At 45.6% G+C, this 15,540-nt stretch overlaps 1 protein-coding gene across 4 annotated transcripts in view; it reads left to right on the top strand.

Annotated features, from left to right (window-relative positions):
* The window catches only part of Sil1 (SIL1 nucleotide exchange factor), a 257,779-nt gene extending 242,559 nt beyond the window's left edge, over positions 1 to 15,220 (top strand). For all 4 annotated transcript variants that reach the window (XM_005327263.5, XM_078045997.1, XM_078045999.1 and 1 more), the window contains 3 exons: positions 11,423 to 11,519; positions 11,960 to 12,124; positions 14,699 to 15,220. In XM_005327263.5, the coding sequence (XP_005327320.1) occupies positions 11,423 to 11,519; positions 11,960 to 12,124; positions 14,699 to 15,055 (619 nt within the window). In that variant the 3' untranslated portion in view covers positions 15,056 to 15,220. The remainder of the gene's footprint in view (positions 1 to 11,422; positions 11,520 to 11,959; positions 12,125 to 14,698) is intronic.
* Positions 15,221 to 15,540: the final 320 nt, after the last annotated feature.

The following is a 15,540-nucleotide window of genomic DNA, read 5'->3' as shown; positions in this document are numbered from 1 at the left end:
ATAACAGGCATGTACCACCATTCCAGCTCCTGAGCAGTTGAAAATCTGTTTCTGCAAAAAATAAGGTCCTAATAAATTTTTGACTTGCTTGAGTTTTTAACTCACTGAAATCATATTTGAGCACAAAGAAAGATTTGTTTGATAAAGTGAAAGTCTGGGAAACCTTAGCAGAAGGTGACCATGTTTGGAAAAACCTAATTGCAAAAGTGTCTGACTCTGTTTTGAGGAAGTAGATTTTTAAAGTTCCCAGAAAAATTAGACATGATGTCTAAATAGAAACTTTGAAAGAAAGGATGACTTAAAGTCTGAAAAATGAAATGTGCTTAATAGCGTCATGAGGTGATTACCTTAGGAGTGAGATAACAGCAACACTTAAGGAGACCTACAGGCTACAAGCAAAGGAAACAAAGCTGAGATTTTGTTTGAGAAAAGAGGTCCTGTAACTAAGAACAAATAGAGAGGAAAAGTACAAACCTCTGAGAACACAGTTGAGAATGCCAGATGGGGAGACCTGGGGGATGCTAAAAACAGCAAGAGGACTTGGGCAGCTAATGTTCAGAGAATGGTGTCGTGGAAGGCATTAGGCCACCTGTTTCAGTCAGATGATGCAGTATAGCAGGTGATAGGGCATCTCTGTCCTCCTCTTTATTCTATTTTGCCTCTGTCTTCTCTTTGAAGAAGAATGAACTTCCTGCTAGAAAGAGTAAAACAAACATGGTTAAGAGGAACTTGAAGAGCATGAGGAAAAGATTAACATTAAACAAAGACAAGTGGGGAGAGAGAAAGGGAGAGAGAAGGGAAAGCATATGGAAATGGTAGGAGACCCTCAATGTTAAACAAAATTACATGGAAGAGGATGTGAGGGGAAAGGGGGGGGGAAACAAGGGAGAGAATTGAACAACAGCAGAGGAGGCAGAGAGGAAAGGTGGGAGGGGAGGGGAGGGGGAATAGTAGGGGATAGGAAAGGTAGCAGAATACAACAGTCACTAATATGCCATTATGTAAAAATGTGAGTGTGTAACCGATGTGATTCTGCAATTTGTATTTGGGGTAAAAATGGGAGTTCATAACCCAATTGAGTCAAATGTATGAAAGATGATATATCATGAGCTTTGTAATGTTTTGAACAACCAATAAAAAAATTAAAAAAAAAAAAGAGGAACTTGAGAGAGATCAAGAGTGTGAGAGAGAAGTAAATGAGCTACTGGCTTCTTCAAATCAGGGTCTGAAAAGTTAAATACCAAGTGAAAACTTACAAGCATCATCAATAGGCCTGTATGTATATGAATCTTTTTTTTTTTTATGTTGATGGACCTTTATTTTATTTATTTATTTATATGTGGTTCTGAGAATCAAACCCGGTGTCTCTCACATGCTAGGCAAGTGCTCTACCACTGAGCCACACCTCCATCCCCATGTGTGTGTGAATCTTTATGATGTTATGGGTGTTGAGAATGAGGGGCAAGGAAGCAGGATGAGGAACTGTTTTGGTTTTTAAAATAACAAAGAACTTTTAAAAGATTTTAAAGATTTATTAATATTTCTGAAGAGAAGAGGTGATCATTTGGAGTTAGCTAGGTTCTGTAAAAACAGGTCTTATAGACTAACGGTTAAGTCTCTCTATCCTTTCTCCCTGTGTCCATCTTCCTTCCTGGTATACAGAAGAGTGTATTGACCTTAACACACACCACCTGGTGAATTACTGAAAGTGCACACTTCCATGTACCACCCAGGTCAAGAAGCAACAATTTTATTACCCCATGTGACTGCCTCATGTTCCCTCCCACTTCTGATATCCTTTTTAAGGAAGAGTTATCAGGCTGGAGGCCAATGATAGAGACACAGAGGAAATCTGTGTCTATTTCAGGAAAGCATCCAACAGAGTCTCAGGATAATCTAATAGAATAGGTAGAGAAAGGACGATGATGTATGGGGCTGTAGCAACTTGAACAATCAGACCTAATGAATGTTTGTTTTTAAATGGTTCACTCTCAATAGAGCCTTCACAATAGTGACGTATCAGAGAGCTTGTGTCAGACTCTGTCCTTACTCTGGTTCTTATGTGAAGACCTGGCAACAGATGACACTAAAAAGGGATAACCAGCATGTTTTATGCATGACAGAATGAAGATATGAAAGAATATAGTGATAGGCTAGGTAGGGCAAAGGGCCCAGGTAGCAAAGACATGTTTTTAGTTTTGTTATTAAAATTTTAATTTTATAATTAAAATTATAAAAATCAATTTAGTAATTCATATTTATTATTTTTAAGGAAAATCTCTTCTCCCAGAAATAAATATGTGGTGTCATACACTCATACTATTTACAACTAGATTTTTTTCTTGCTGACACTTAATATTAATATTCAGTAAGAATAAATATGAAGCCCTATATTTAGTTTTGGAGCCATGCTGACAAACCCCAAAGCTTATCAAAGAATCATATGATCAGCCTCCAAGCATTTGGCGTAGGTAGGCCCAAAGTTACTTCTTTGACACTACTGCCAAAAACCTAGAGGTGGCCCCAGGCATCGTGGGCAGAGTGGCCCTAGAACAGAGGTGGCTGGGCCCAGTGGACTCTGGAGTGATTGGCTAGGCTTAAGACCTGCAGGTGGGTTTGGGTACCACATGTGTAGAGGTTCATCAGCACATGAAATAGAATCACATGAAACACTATCAAAAGAAGTTCAGGGTGGCAAAAGTCATACCAAGAATGAGCGCAGGATCTCATGATGACAGTTAAGGAAAAGGAGCTTTCTCTGGGCATTTGGCACTCCTGAGCTTCTGAAGGGCTGAACTGTCAGAGCAGAATTAGCCCTCTACTTTAAGAGGGCAGATTTGGGACTGGTGGGTATAAGCATCTTGAAAGATTTTTAGATCAATATCAGAAGATAATTTTCTTTTTTAAAAAATATTTGAAATATGATATGTCAGGAGCTTTGTAATGTTGTGAACAACCAATAAAAAAAATTTATTTATTTTTAGTTGTAGTTGGACACAGTACCTTTATTTCACTTATTTATTTTTATGTGGTGCTGAGGATTGAACCCAGGGTCTTGCACATGTGAGATGAGCGCTCTACCGCTGAGCCACAACCCCAGCCCAGAAGATAATTTTCTAGCAATCAAGAGTCTAAAATTAGCATCAGACTGTCTTGTTTGATAGTCATTGTCTATCACTCTAGTCTTTGAGTACTGGGCAGCCAGTGGTCAGATATGTGGTACTGGATCAAAGGGTAAGCAGTGAGTCTAGTTAGGTTCTCAGAACATAATCATGTGGGGCAACAGTAGGATTTTGAATCTGCATCTTTTGGGATTGTGATTTAACATTCCCCCAAAGAAGTATTCCTTGGAGAAATGTCTGATCCCATGGTAGGTTTAGGAAAAGTGAGGTATCTTGTGTAAGAACATCTTGTTCCAGAAAGTGAGGAAGTACTCTCAAAGAATAAGGAAACATGTCAGAAAGACCCAGAAGCTAGTATGAAAAGGCATTGGAGATTACTTCAAGAATAATTTGAGGCTTGAAATAATGGTAAAGGTAGATTTTATCCCATAGATTAAATAAAAATTCATGATTCATACTGAAACAAATGAATGGGGAAGAAGTAAGATCTGTTATTTCAAGTAGAATACCAACAAAGATGGCCTGGGGTTGTGGCTCAGTGATAGGGTGCTTGCCTTGCACATGGGAGGCACTGGGTTCAATCCCCAGCACCACATAAAAATAAATAAATAAAATAAAGGTATTGTGTCCATCTATAACTAAAAATGTTAAAAAAGAAAAAAGAACTAGTGGTGGAGTTCGGATATCATTTGAGAGATGTCGTAATAATAATGAGGTAAGAATTGTCAACAAATGCCAAAACTAGGAGTGATGAGGAATAGTCTGTATTCTTAGAATGTTTCCCTATAAAATGTTTGTTCATTTCAAAGAAATAAGTGATATATATATATATTTAGTTTTAAATGGACACAATATCTTTATTTTTATGTGGTACTGAGGATTAAACCCAGTACCTCACAGTGTTAGGCAAGTGCTCTACCACAGCCACAGCCACAGCCCCAGCCCCAAGATTAAATAGTATTTTTTAAATCTTTTTTTTTTGTAGTTGTATATGAACAGCATGACTTTATTTTATTTGTTTATTTTTATGCAGTGCTAAGGACCGAACCCAGTGCCTCATACATGCTAGGCAAGCGCTCTGCCACTGAGCTACAGGCCCAGCCCCATAAATAGTATTTTTAAGCAAAGAAATAAGTCAGATATTCCCATAACTAAGAAATCAAAGTGAATATGACCCATGGTGAGAGGGACATCATGTGCCCCTGATGGGATATTCTTATACAACATTGTTATAGTAGTATTCCTGTCTAAATATATGACCTCAGTCTAATCATGAGAACACATCAGACAAATTCAAAGAGATGTTCTACAAGTTACCTGCAGTCTTAACAAAAGTCAATGTCACGTAAGACAAAGAGTAAGGAAGTAAGAGTCATAGAGTTCTGGATTTGCTACTTCTGTATTGTGTGGGCCTGGACGGGACCTGGGACCATAATTATTTTCTTTTTCTCTTTTCTTTCTACGGTTGTGGTACTGGGGTTAGAACTAGGGCCTCACACACATAGGCAAGTGCTCTATCACTGAACTACATCCTCAGCCATTTTTATTTTATTTTATTTTTGAGGTACTAGTATTGAACTCCAGGGCACTCAACCACTGAGCCATATTCCCAGCCCTATTTTGTATTTTATTTAGAGACAGGGTCTCACTGAGTTGCTTAGTGCCTCACTGTTGCTGAGGCTGGCTTTGAACTTGTAATCCTCCTGCCTCAGCCTCTCTCCACTGTGATTATAGGCGTGTACCTCCACACCCAGCTCATTTTTGTTTTATTTTGAGACAGGATCTCATTAAGTGTTCAAACTGGACAACTGCCTCATCCTCTCAAATAACTGAGATTACAAGTATGTGCCATTATTGTGCCTGACACCCAAAATTATTATTTTTTTTCTAAACAAGACTGTAATTGGGACAGTTGGCAAATATGTTAGTTTCCTAATCTGCTCGTTGAGTTTATGTTCTTAGGAAATATACAGTGATACATTTTAGGGTAAAAGGACATTATATCTTCAGCCTGCACTCAAATATTTCAGAGAAGAAGGTATGTATGACTACTTACAGAGAGGGGGCTGGGATTTGGCTTAGTAGTAAATCAGTTGCCTAACATGTGCAAGGTCCTGGGTTTGATCTCCAGCACTGCCTTCCCCCCCCAAAAAAAAGTACAGAGAAGAAAATGAAAAGGCAAATGTGGTAATCAGGTATGGTGAAGCACATCTATAATCCCAGCAACTCAGGAATCTGAGGCAGGAGGATCACAAGTTTGAGGCCAGAGAAGAAAAGGCCAATGTGGTAAATATATTTTTTTGGGGGGGGAGGGGATACTGGGGATTGAAGTCAGGGGCACTTGACCACTGAGCCACATCCCCAGTCCTATTTTTTTTTTTTTTTGTATTTTATTTAGAGACAGGGTCTTACTGAGTTGTTTAGTGCCTTGCTTTTTGCTGAGGCTGGCTTTGAACTCATGATCCTCCTGTCTCAGCCTCTCACGCCACTGGAATTATAGACATGAGGGATCCCGCTCAGCAGTTTTTTGTTTTTTATATTTTTTATTTGTAGATGGACATTTTTTTTTATATGGTACTGAGGATTGAACCCAGTGCCTTGTAAGTGTGAGGCGAGTGCTCTACCACTGAGCTATAACCCCAGCCCCAATATGGTAAATGTTAAAAACTGGTGAATCTTTATAAGAGGTTTTCTGGGTTTTTACTGTTCTTGCAAATCTTCTATAAGTTATTTTTCTATGTGATTACTTTTCTGTACTTTTAAAAATTCCTAGTCTAAAATGACTTAAGAAAAATAAGTGCCCCAAGTGATTGTGAGGCAGGGCCATATTTGAAAGCTACCAAGTGTCTGTCAGAAAGATGATTTGCTCTTCTTCCTCTTGAGTCCCCCTTTATTGTGCTTTGTTTGTGTGCATAAAGAGGCCCTCTTGTGAGTATTGTCATAGTTGGGACTTATAGGCCCTCATACTTACTTAAATGAATGGTTTCTGATTGGGGACTGTCAGTGAAGGGATCAAGTAATGGCCCAGTGTGCTTCCTACCATATTCAGGCGGTATGAGGCTCATGTTAGAGGCCAGTTTATTTCTCTTTGGGGTTTCACTTTCATGTTCAAGAATCAGATGTGAATTACTTTTGATTGGACCTATTCCATTTTTATTCAAGTGGATAATTGTATCCTGACTGATCCTGTCCATCCCTGGATGTCAGACCGTCTTCAACCCTGTTCAGGATTACTCATGCTGCAAATGTGTGTGTTTCACAGCTAATCAAGGCCACATGTTGGGTATAGACAAGGTGGAGCCACCAGAAAAAAATCTCTGGGCAAGAAGGTGAGCACACACAGCTTCAGCAGGCAGGATCATGGGAAGATCATCACAATCACCCTGGGATGTGCCTCTGTCCTACCGTATGGCATCTTCTTAGGGCATTTAAGAAAGTGACTTGGTTTCTTGTCAGTTAAGAGACTGAAGAGAAGGAATGTTTGTTCCACTTAGAATAAATGCGATGAGGCCTCACAAGAGAGTACATTTCTCATGTGTCCTGTGGGCATGCCTGAAGTCTAGGCCCTGCTTGGGAGTCTGGCAGATGCAAGTTCTGCCTCAGAGTTTTACTTAAGCATTTCTCTGGCCCCTATCTAGCCCTTTCAACCTCAGCTTTATTTCCCAATCCCAGATCTATGCCTTTTCCAATTTTTCTCCTTTTCTATTGATTTACACTTCCTTTTTTCTCTTGTTTGGTCTCTCCTTGAGCAGGTTTCTGTGCACACCCAGATGCTGTGCACACACCCTGGTAGCCCGGTAACCCATGCAGTGGTTCAGGATCGCACTCTTTTTTTTTTTTTTTTTTTAAATATTTATTTTTAGTTTTCAGCAGACACAACATCTTTGTTTGTATGTGGTGCTGAGGATCGAACCCGGGCCGCATGCATGCCAGGCGAGCGCGCTACCGCTTGAGCCACATCCCCAGCCCAGGATCGCACTCTTAAAAGGACCCACACTTGGTTTAGTATGCTACTCTTGCCATCTTGAAATGTCTAATAATCTTTGAACAAGGGAACTTGCATTTTCATCTTGCACTTGGGCCTGAAAATGATGTAGCCAGTCCTCAGTGTCAGGGATGGAGACCTTGAACCTCATCAAGCAGCATTCCCATGCACCCCTAGCCCGACTTGGCTACTCTCCTAAGGCCAGCTCCTCTCCTACTTCTCTACCCAGACACTTACTCAACTTTATTTAGCTAAAATATGACCTTTGATACTTGGCAGATTGCCCATATTGCTGTCACTCTAATCTGAAATGTTTGGTTTCTGCATATGCAGTCATTTCCATTTCTGTGATCCACTACACCCCTCCCACTCCCCTTCCCCCAAGATTTACAGAGTAGCAGCTGCTGCTGTCCCTCTGCACACAGACAGCTGACTCGCCTGCTGATTGTGAACATCCCAGTAATCCAAGTGCTAATGGTATTTATTCAGTCCAGCCAGCTTAGCCCTGAACAAGGTTTATTCTCATTTATCAAGTCAGAGACGAGCTACGTCCTTAATATCCTTCTGTTGACTTTGAGTACACTAGTACCACTGGTGTTGCTGAGGCAAGCCAGGCTCCTCTGCCTGTTTAACCCACTCAGATCCCCAAGGTCGGGACACCCACCTTCCAGCCACAGCATTGGCCCTTTCCAGGACATGGGACAAAGCTCTAGTCCAGAGCCCATGAGCTGAAAAGGACAGAACTGGCATTATGTACTTGAGGTATCCGAACTGAATAAAATTGTGTTGTCATGAATATGGTCAGGCCTCTTTGTATAGCAAACTCACTATAATTAGAGCCTTTTGACCTCAACACATGCTAGCATCTTGGCATTCATTAAGCAGCATTCCCATGCTTAACATAGGATACTTAGTTCTCCCTCTTAGGTGAGGAAATCATGTCAGGGGACTTGCCCAAAGTCATCAGCCATTGTTCCCAGAATTCCTACCTAGGGTCCTCTAGGCCCTGGCCTTTATACATCCTCACATCTTACTCTGAGCTATTTTTGTTATCTCCCCCAAAGCACACAGCTGGGAGAGTTGAGGGTCCAGGGTTGAGAGGCCTTGAAAGAGAGAGTCTGTTTCTGGGAACAGGGTGGTGTTGTCCTAGCAGCAGTTTGCACAGGAAGCACCCACCTCTGCTGTGCCTGCCTGGATGGACTGAGGGCCATCTCAAAACTCAGGCCTGGTCTTTCTCATCTTCCCTCTGCTCTTTCCTCAGCTCTTTAACTAGACAGCACTAAAATGCTGTTCCAGAAGGGTGTTTTATGGAACCTCTGAGACTGTGAGCAACCTGGGATAAGACTCATTTAGTGTAGGCATCTCCTTTAAGCTGGTCATGTGAAAAGGACAGGTAAGGCACAGGCCCAGGCTGCCAAGGCTGTATCCTGCCCAGGCCCACATTTGATCCATATTCTTACATACCTATCCAAGCCCTTCAGAACTCTATCACAGGTGAAAATGTGGATTTGTTACCTGTGAAATTGACTTTAGCAACTCACAGAAGTCCTTAGTCATTCTCTTTCTCTAGTTCATTATTTTATTTTATTGTTTGGTGACCAGCGATTAAACCAAGGGGTGCTTAACCACTGAGCCACATCCCCAGCTCTTTTTAATATTTTAAGTTACTGAGGCTGGCTTTGCACTTGCAAATCCTCCTCCCTCAGCCTCCCAAGCTGTGTGCAAGGGCCACCACGCCCAACTCTTTGGTTTACATCCCCTGTGTTTGAAATCCATTCTCTTCTATTCTAAATGGACTGTCTTCCTGGGGAGGGTTGGGAGTTAGCCTGAGGGAGAGTGGGTTGTTGTTGGCATGGCTGCAGGTGCCCTTGGAGTGTGTCAGCCTACCTTCTGAAGCAAGGAACTTCTCTCTAGGTTGTGGTCCCAGTGTACAAAAAGGAAAGGCTCTGGTTGCTTAGCCCCAGGTGATCAACTTAGGCCATGGTGACAGCACTGTGACAGGCTTTGCAGGCCATCTGGAGAGGCCTTGTTTTTCATTGCTCTGTGGCCCATGGAGATAGGTCTCCTCGGAGGTGCTCCCTGAGGCTGATGTGCTTTTGAGCCCCATAGCCTCCCTTCTTGGGAAGGCAGAATTTGGCATTTATATGAATTTCACAGCGTGGTTGTCTTCTCTGCTAGACCCTGCCTGTCGTGGGTGAGCGTTCCTTAGGCACTGATGGCAGAGACAGCCCTAATTAGCTCACGCATTTGATGAAGCAGCTGCCTTTCTCAATTTGGGGGAGCAGGGGACAGGGGAGAGGCTGTGCTGCCAGGCCCCTGCATTGGGCTGCCTGCCTATTTTGACAGGAGCTGTCAACCCTCCTTCCCCAGGGACCCTAGTCCACCTCCAAGCTGCTTCCCAGGCACAAAGGTACGATTGCTGTGGGACAGGCCAGCACCCCCACACATCCTTTCTGTTGAGAGGATGTCAGGAATGCAAAGGGGAGGGCTGGGGCTGTAGCTGAGTGGCATGTGTGAGGCACTGGGTTTGATCCTTACATCACATAAAAATAAATAAAATAGAGGCATTCTGTCCATCTACATCTACAAAAAATAATAATAATGAATGCAAAGGGGAGAGGATCCACCTGTTTTACAGCAGGAAAACTATAGCTCCCTGTGCTATATCTCCTTTGGGTTTTTAAGCTGAGTAGGAACAGAAGGGGTAGGCCCCCTCATCACTCCATTTGGCCACCTTTTGAGAGCACTTTTTACATACTGAGACATCTCTTTTTATCTGCCTCCCTTTTCTTTTGCGTTTGGGACCAGGGGCCACCTCCCTCTGATTTTTCTTTGCTTCCTCTACTGTGTCACACTGTCCAGGATGTTGTGAGGGCTTCCTGGATAGGAGGATTGGGCCTTTAGGAGGAACAGATGCTTTGGAGTTTCAGGGGGCTGGTGAAGGTATGGCAGCTGGAGACTGAAGGGGACATTGGTAAACTCTGGTACCATTTTGGGCTATCTGGGTGGGTCTTGTCTGACCTGAGCCCAACCTTCCCATGATGCTGGCCTCAGGCTTTTTGTAGTTCTGCCCTGCTCTCTGTCCACTGAGGCCTCATCAGTGAAGTGTTAACTTGGAGAGCCTTGACCTTCCCTGAGGGCCTGACCAAATAGGTCTCTGTGCTTAGCATTTAATCTTTAATTGGTCATTAGTGTGATCTTAGAAAGCAAGGGGCCAGCAAAAGGGTAAGTTGCTAGGGTTCCTCGCCATGTCCCCTTCCTGGCACTCAGCCTATTTGAAAGCCTTCTCTTCTTTCATCCAGGAAAGCTGGACCTGAAATGTGTGTTGTTTTTGAGACAGATTTTTTTGTTTGGTTGCTTTTGTTTGTGGTGCTAGGGATTGAACCTAGGGCCTCATGTACATTTGCCACTGAGCTGCATCTCTAATCCCATGAGATAGGGTCTTGATAAGATGTCCAGGCTGGCCTTGAACTCAGTCCTCCTGCCTCAGCCTCCCAAGTAGCTATCATTACAGGGGTAGGCCGAGCTGAAATATTTGTTTAACAGCATCACTGTGTCTCTGTCTCCAGATGGGTAGAGGTGCAGAGGCAGTGCTGGGTTTTGTGTTTCTGTGTTGCCTTCCTGTTTTTCAGCCCATATATGGTTGTATATGTGTGTTTATTCCTTCATTCCCTAGTGTGCAGAGCCCTGTGATGTGATAGGCTCTGTGCTGAACACTGAGTATCTGGGGACAGAGAAGGTCATACACAGTAGCTGCTCTCCTGCAGCCTAGAGGGAGATGCTGTTTAGTCCTGCATGAGGACCTGCATTGGCATTCAGGGGCTCCCTGGAACTCCTGCTTCCCACCTGCCTTCCTCCCACACACATTATGCATGCTGTCTGTCTAGTGCTGATAAGTGGCCCTTGCCTTGAGGCCCATGTCCAGAAGGAACAGACCCATTCATTATTGCCCCCCAGTGTGTAACATGCCTGGGCTCAGGAGAGAAAGACCATCCAACCTTTGCTTGGGAGCATCAGGGAGTGTTTTCTGTAGCAGGGACACTGCAGTAGAAGCTTTGAATGGCAGCTTCAGTGTGGGAATGTCCCTACAGTAGTAGAAGTGACTTACCTCCCAGATCACCCCAGCCCACTGGTGCTAGGGAGCAGCAGGTTAGTACGAGACCTTCAGCTCTGTCATCTCTGTCATAGGCCCTTGCACTCAGGTGGGTCCACACCTGTTAGTGTTTGTTTCTCCAGCTTGCTGGTACTGTTTCATCTCCCTGGCATCTCCCAGGGCCAGGCAGGACAGTCACACTTTCCTGTGTTTCCTCCCCAGCAACCCAAAGGTCCAGGTGGAAGCTGTTGAAGGAGGAGCCCTACAGAAGCTGCTGGTCATTCTGGCCACAGAGCAGCCTCTCACTGCCAAGAAGAAGGTAAATTTCTGCCCCTCCCTTCAGCCCAACACGCCTGGGGTCTGAAAGGAAAGGCTCCCTTTTCAGTACTTGCAATCCTTGGGGCTTGAGCTTTATCCACGGGATTGTGTAGAGAAGTCATGCTCAACTAAAACAGATGGCAGTGTGTTGAGGTGTCTGGAGGCTTGGGTGCAGCTCCTGCAGGGAGCTTTGGGCCCCATCCCCAACTTCCTGCCCTGGGCTTCCATTTACCCACCATTTGTCTGCTTGGTGATATAAAATGTATCTGAGGTCCCTCAACTATACACTGAGTTCTGGTGTATAGTTGGACCCAAGGGGACTGGGGAGTCAGGACCCAAGGGCTGGGCTGGGTCATCAGGTCACCTCCAGCTGCCTTTTCTGGGCCTTGAGGTAGGTCCAACTCTGTAGGACCCCTCACATGTCCTGCCTGTGCCTCCTAGGTCCTGTTTGCACTGTGCTCCCTGCTGCGCCACTTCCCCTATGCCCAGCAGCAGTTCCTGAAGCTGGGGGGACTGCAGGTCCTCAGGGACCTGGTGCAAGAGAAGAGCACAGAGGTGCTGGCTGTGCGTGTAGTCACCCTGCTCTATGACCTGGTCACTGAGAAGGTGAGTGCCTGGACCTGCCCTGCCTCCTCTTCACTTTGCTTTTTGTTTCCCTCTGGCTATTCAACTCAGGTCCTCTCCCAAATTTTTTCTGTTCCATCTCTCTGTCCAGATGGATGGATGGATTGATGGAAGGAAGAAATGTGGGACACTGGGGAGGAGGTCCTGTGGGGTGTTGGCACTTCAGATGAAACTTGAGAGTAGGTGAGAGAAGGTGCTGGCAGTGGTCAAGACCAAACATGCAGGCAGGGGTCAGCACAACTGAAGGCCAGAAATAGCCATGGGGTTGGAGTTGTAGCTTAGGGATAAAGCACTTGCCCAGCACAGGTGAGGCCCTGGGTGATCAGGGAGACAGGGCCATGACATCTTTCTGCAAACAGTATGGACAGGGCCATCCTCCTCTTGGGAGGACAGTGGAGGGCAGAGGGATTTTGAGGTGAAGTGGGTAGGCTTCTTTCTTGAAGTTCCTAAGGAAGAATGAAGAGCTATCCAGATGCTAGCTTACCTGCAGGACTGCTGTGTACCACAAGGCATTGGTTGGAGAGACAGCAGTTGAATTAGGGAATTCCTTGGGAAGTGTGGACCACCTCTTCCCCAGACCCTCTGCTTTTCCTTCTTGACCAATGGAGATTCCTCCAAGTGACTGAGCCTTGGTGTCTGGGCTCTAGCAGAGGTGGGCATTTGCTTGGAGTAATGAGCCTTTGTCCTCTGAAGTGTGCATTGGGACTGACGTGGCCTGAAACTCTTTCCACAGTGTTTACTAGGGGTCTATCCTGCCCAATGCTGGGCCAGGTACTGGGGGAACAGTCTTTAGCCCATGTCTTCCCAGGGCTTCCAGAGAGATGTTTGAGAGAGAATCTTCACAGAACATCTAAGCCTATGGTCATGGGAGGCAGGTATAGTGGCATTGAGCTCTAAGGGGTGAGAGGAGCTCCCTGGAGTTGGGGTTGTGTGGTAATACACCCTGACACAGGAGCTACAGCTACAAAGGCCCTGGGGGGTAGGAGTAGTGGCAGGCGCTGGAGTAAGGGGCATAGGCCTAGCCAGGCAGTGCTTGATGTCCTAGGAAAGGGGTTTAAGGAAATGCCAGGTGGAAGAGCTTGGGGCTGGCAGCTATCAGAGGACTGGAAGAGGCAGGTTGGGAGCACGAGGGGGGGGGGCTGCAGACATTCAGCAAGGAATAGGATGTGTGTGGAGGCAGAGGGGAGGATTGGGTTGTGTTTGGGATGTAGAGCTGGCAGGACTTTTGAGGATAGGGTAGTAAAGTACCTCAGCGTCTCTCTCAGCCTTTCTTGTCCCTCTTGCTCCTCTGTGGCTTCCTTTCCAGCCCCCAGTAGCCCATGGCTTTGTGCTACCAACCGCATCATCAGGTGGTCCACCACTATCCCTGGTCTTTGCCTGGGTATCCCCCTTGCCTTGCCCATTCTCCCCACTCTCCATCTCCCCTTGGGTCAGAACAGGGTTTCCTGTTTTTTTTTGTTTTTTTTTTTTTTCTCACAGGTACATTTAGTGCAACTGTAAGGGAAGTCTTTCCAGCCTCCCTGATATTTGAAATAGTTAAGCTGAGTACTTGGCTGGCAACCTGGCAGGCTTGGTTTCCACCATATTCTATTGATAGAGCCAAGGCTTTGCATTTATAGACACAGGCTGAGCATGTGACTCCCTGCCCAAACTTTTCCCAACTCCCCCGTCCCTTAGCATAAAGGCCACTCTCCTTAGAGGGACATTCTTAGAGGTCTCTGTGTTCAGGGCCCCAGTCCACCCTTGGGACCCTGTTCCTGTGTTACCAGTACCATGTGCCATTCTTAAAACATGAGGTTTGTCCCAGGATTACTGTCACAGTCCTTCCATGTGGACAGACCCTTCATCCTGTCCCCTTGGACAACTTGTGCTTACCTAGGAATCAGAGCAATTACATCCTCTGCTGTCCTCCAAGTCCTGACAGCAGCAGTCACTCCCTCAAGCACCAGTAGAGGGATAATGATGACCAATAATAATGCCGATAGAGCCAGTATTTGGTGTCATTGTACTTAGTATGGAAGCTACAGTTGAGTGTGCTGGGCACTGGCTGCACTCTCATTTTTCCACTAGAGTGAGACTCTAGTGACTCCGCTTGAGAGCTAGTGGCCTTGGGTCTTGCAGAAGCTAAGGGCCAGCCTGCACTTATTCAGCTAGTCGTTGGTGGAGCAGAATTTGAACCCAGCCTGTCTGCGCCTGCGCTGCACCACAAGGGTAAAGTCATCATGCTATTTAGGAATTATTTTTCTGCAAGAAAAATAGGACCATGTCCCCATCTTGATTTCCCAGCACCTGGCATAGTGCACAAGAGATATGGTAAGTAGATGAATGGGTAGATGGACAGACAGGGACACACAGATATGTAAAGCCAGGAATCCAGTTGACCTCCCAGGAAATCCTTGGAGGCCCAAAGGATAGACATAGACAGCAGGTGGGCCTCCTGGCTTACCTCAGGCCTTGGCACCTGAAAGGCAGAGACAGTTTGGGACAAGCTGATTGCTCTCTGTGTTTTCTCCCTGCCACCCCACCCTACCTGGTGCCTTGCTGTGTGGATGGCAGATGTTTGCAGAGGAGGAGGCTGAGCTGACCCAAGACACATCCCCAGAGAAGTTGCATCAGTACCGCCAGGTGCATCTCCTGCCAGGCCTGCGGGAACAGGGCTGGTGTGAGATCACAGCCCACCTCCTGGCTCTGCCAGAGCATGATGCACGCGAAAAGGTGCTTCAGACGCTGGGAGCCCTCCTGGCCACCTGTCGGGACCTCTATCATCAGGACCCCCAGCTCAGCAGGACACTGAGCAGCCTGCAGGCTGAGTACCAGGCACTGGCCGCCCTAGAGCTCCAAGAAGGGGAGGATGAAGGATACTTCCGAGAACTGCTGGCCTCCATCAACAGCCTGCTGAAGGAGCTTAGATGAGACTTTGGCCCTGATGCCAGGACTGGACTGAGATTCTGCTAATGAGGCTGAGGGCTCCCAGCTAGGTAGCCTTCCAGGGAACATCAGGCAGGAGGGAAGATTTCCCTACTGGGGCATGAACTTCACCTGGGCAGGGCTGGCTTGGCCATTAAATGAAGACATGAAGGCTGTGGTCTGTCTTCCACATTTCTGTTTAGACTGGGCTCAGCCTGTGGCTGGGTTCCATGCTTTGGAGGCCTCAAGGGTAAATAGAGTCTCTGGGTAATGGGCCCTTTGTGACATGTTGCATGGTCAATATGGCCATTCACTGAGAGGCTCCATAGGAAGGATTTGGGCTCAGGAGTTGGAAAACTGGCTCTTTACCATGCAGTAGCTCTGTGACATTGGGAAGTCACTTAACTCTTTGAACTTGTTTCCTCATCTGTCAAAAAGAGTTTCATTACAGGAAAGAGAATGTGCACAAAGCACTACACCAGTGCCTGGCA

This window comes from Ictidomys tridecemlineatus, chromosome 1 (assembly GCF_052094955.1).
Source record: "Ictidomys tridecemlineatus isolate mIctTri1 chromosome 1, mIctTri1.hap1, whole genome shotgun sequence".
Taxonomy (NCBI): Eukaryota; Metazoa; Chordata; class Mammalia; order Rodentia; family Sciuridae; genus Ictidomys; species Ictidomys tridecemlineatus.
This window is presented reverse-complemented; position numbering and strand designations above follow the sequence as displayed.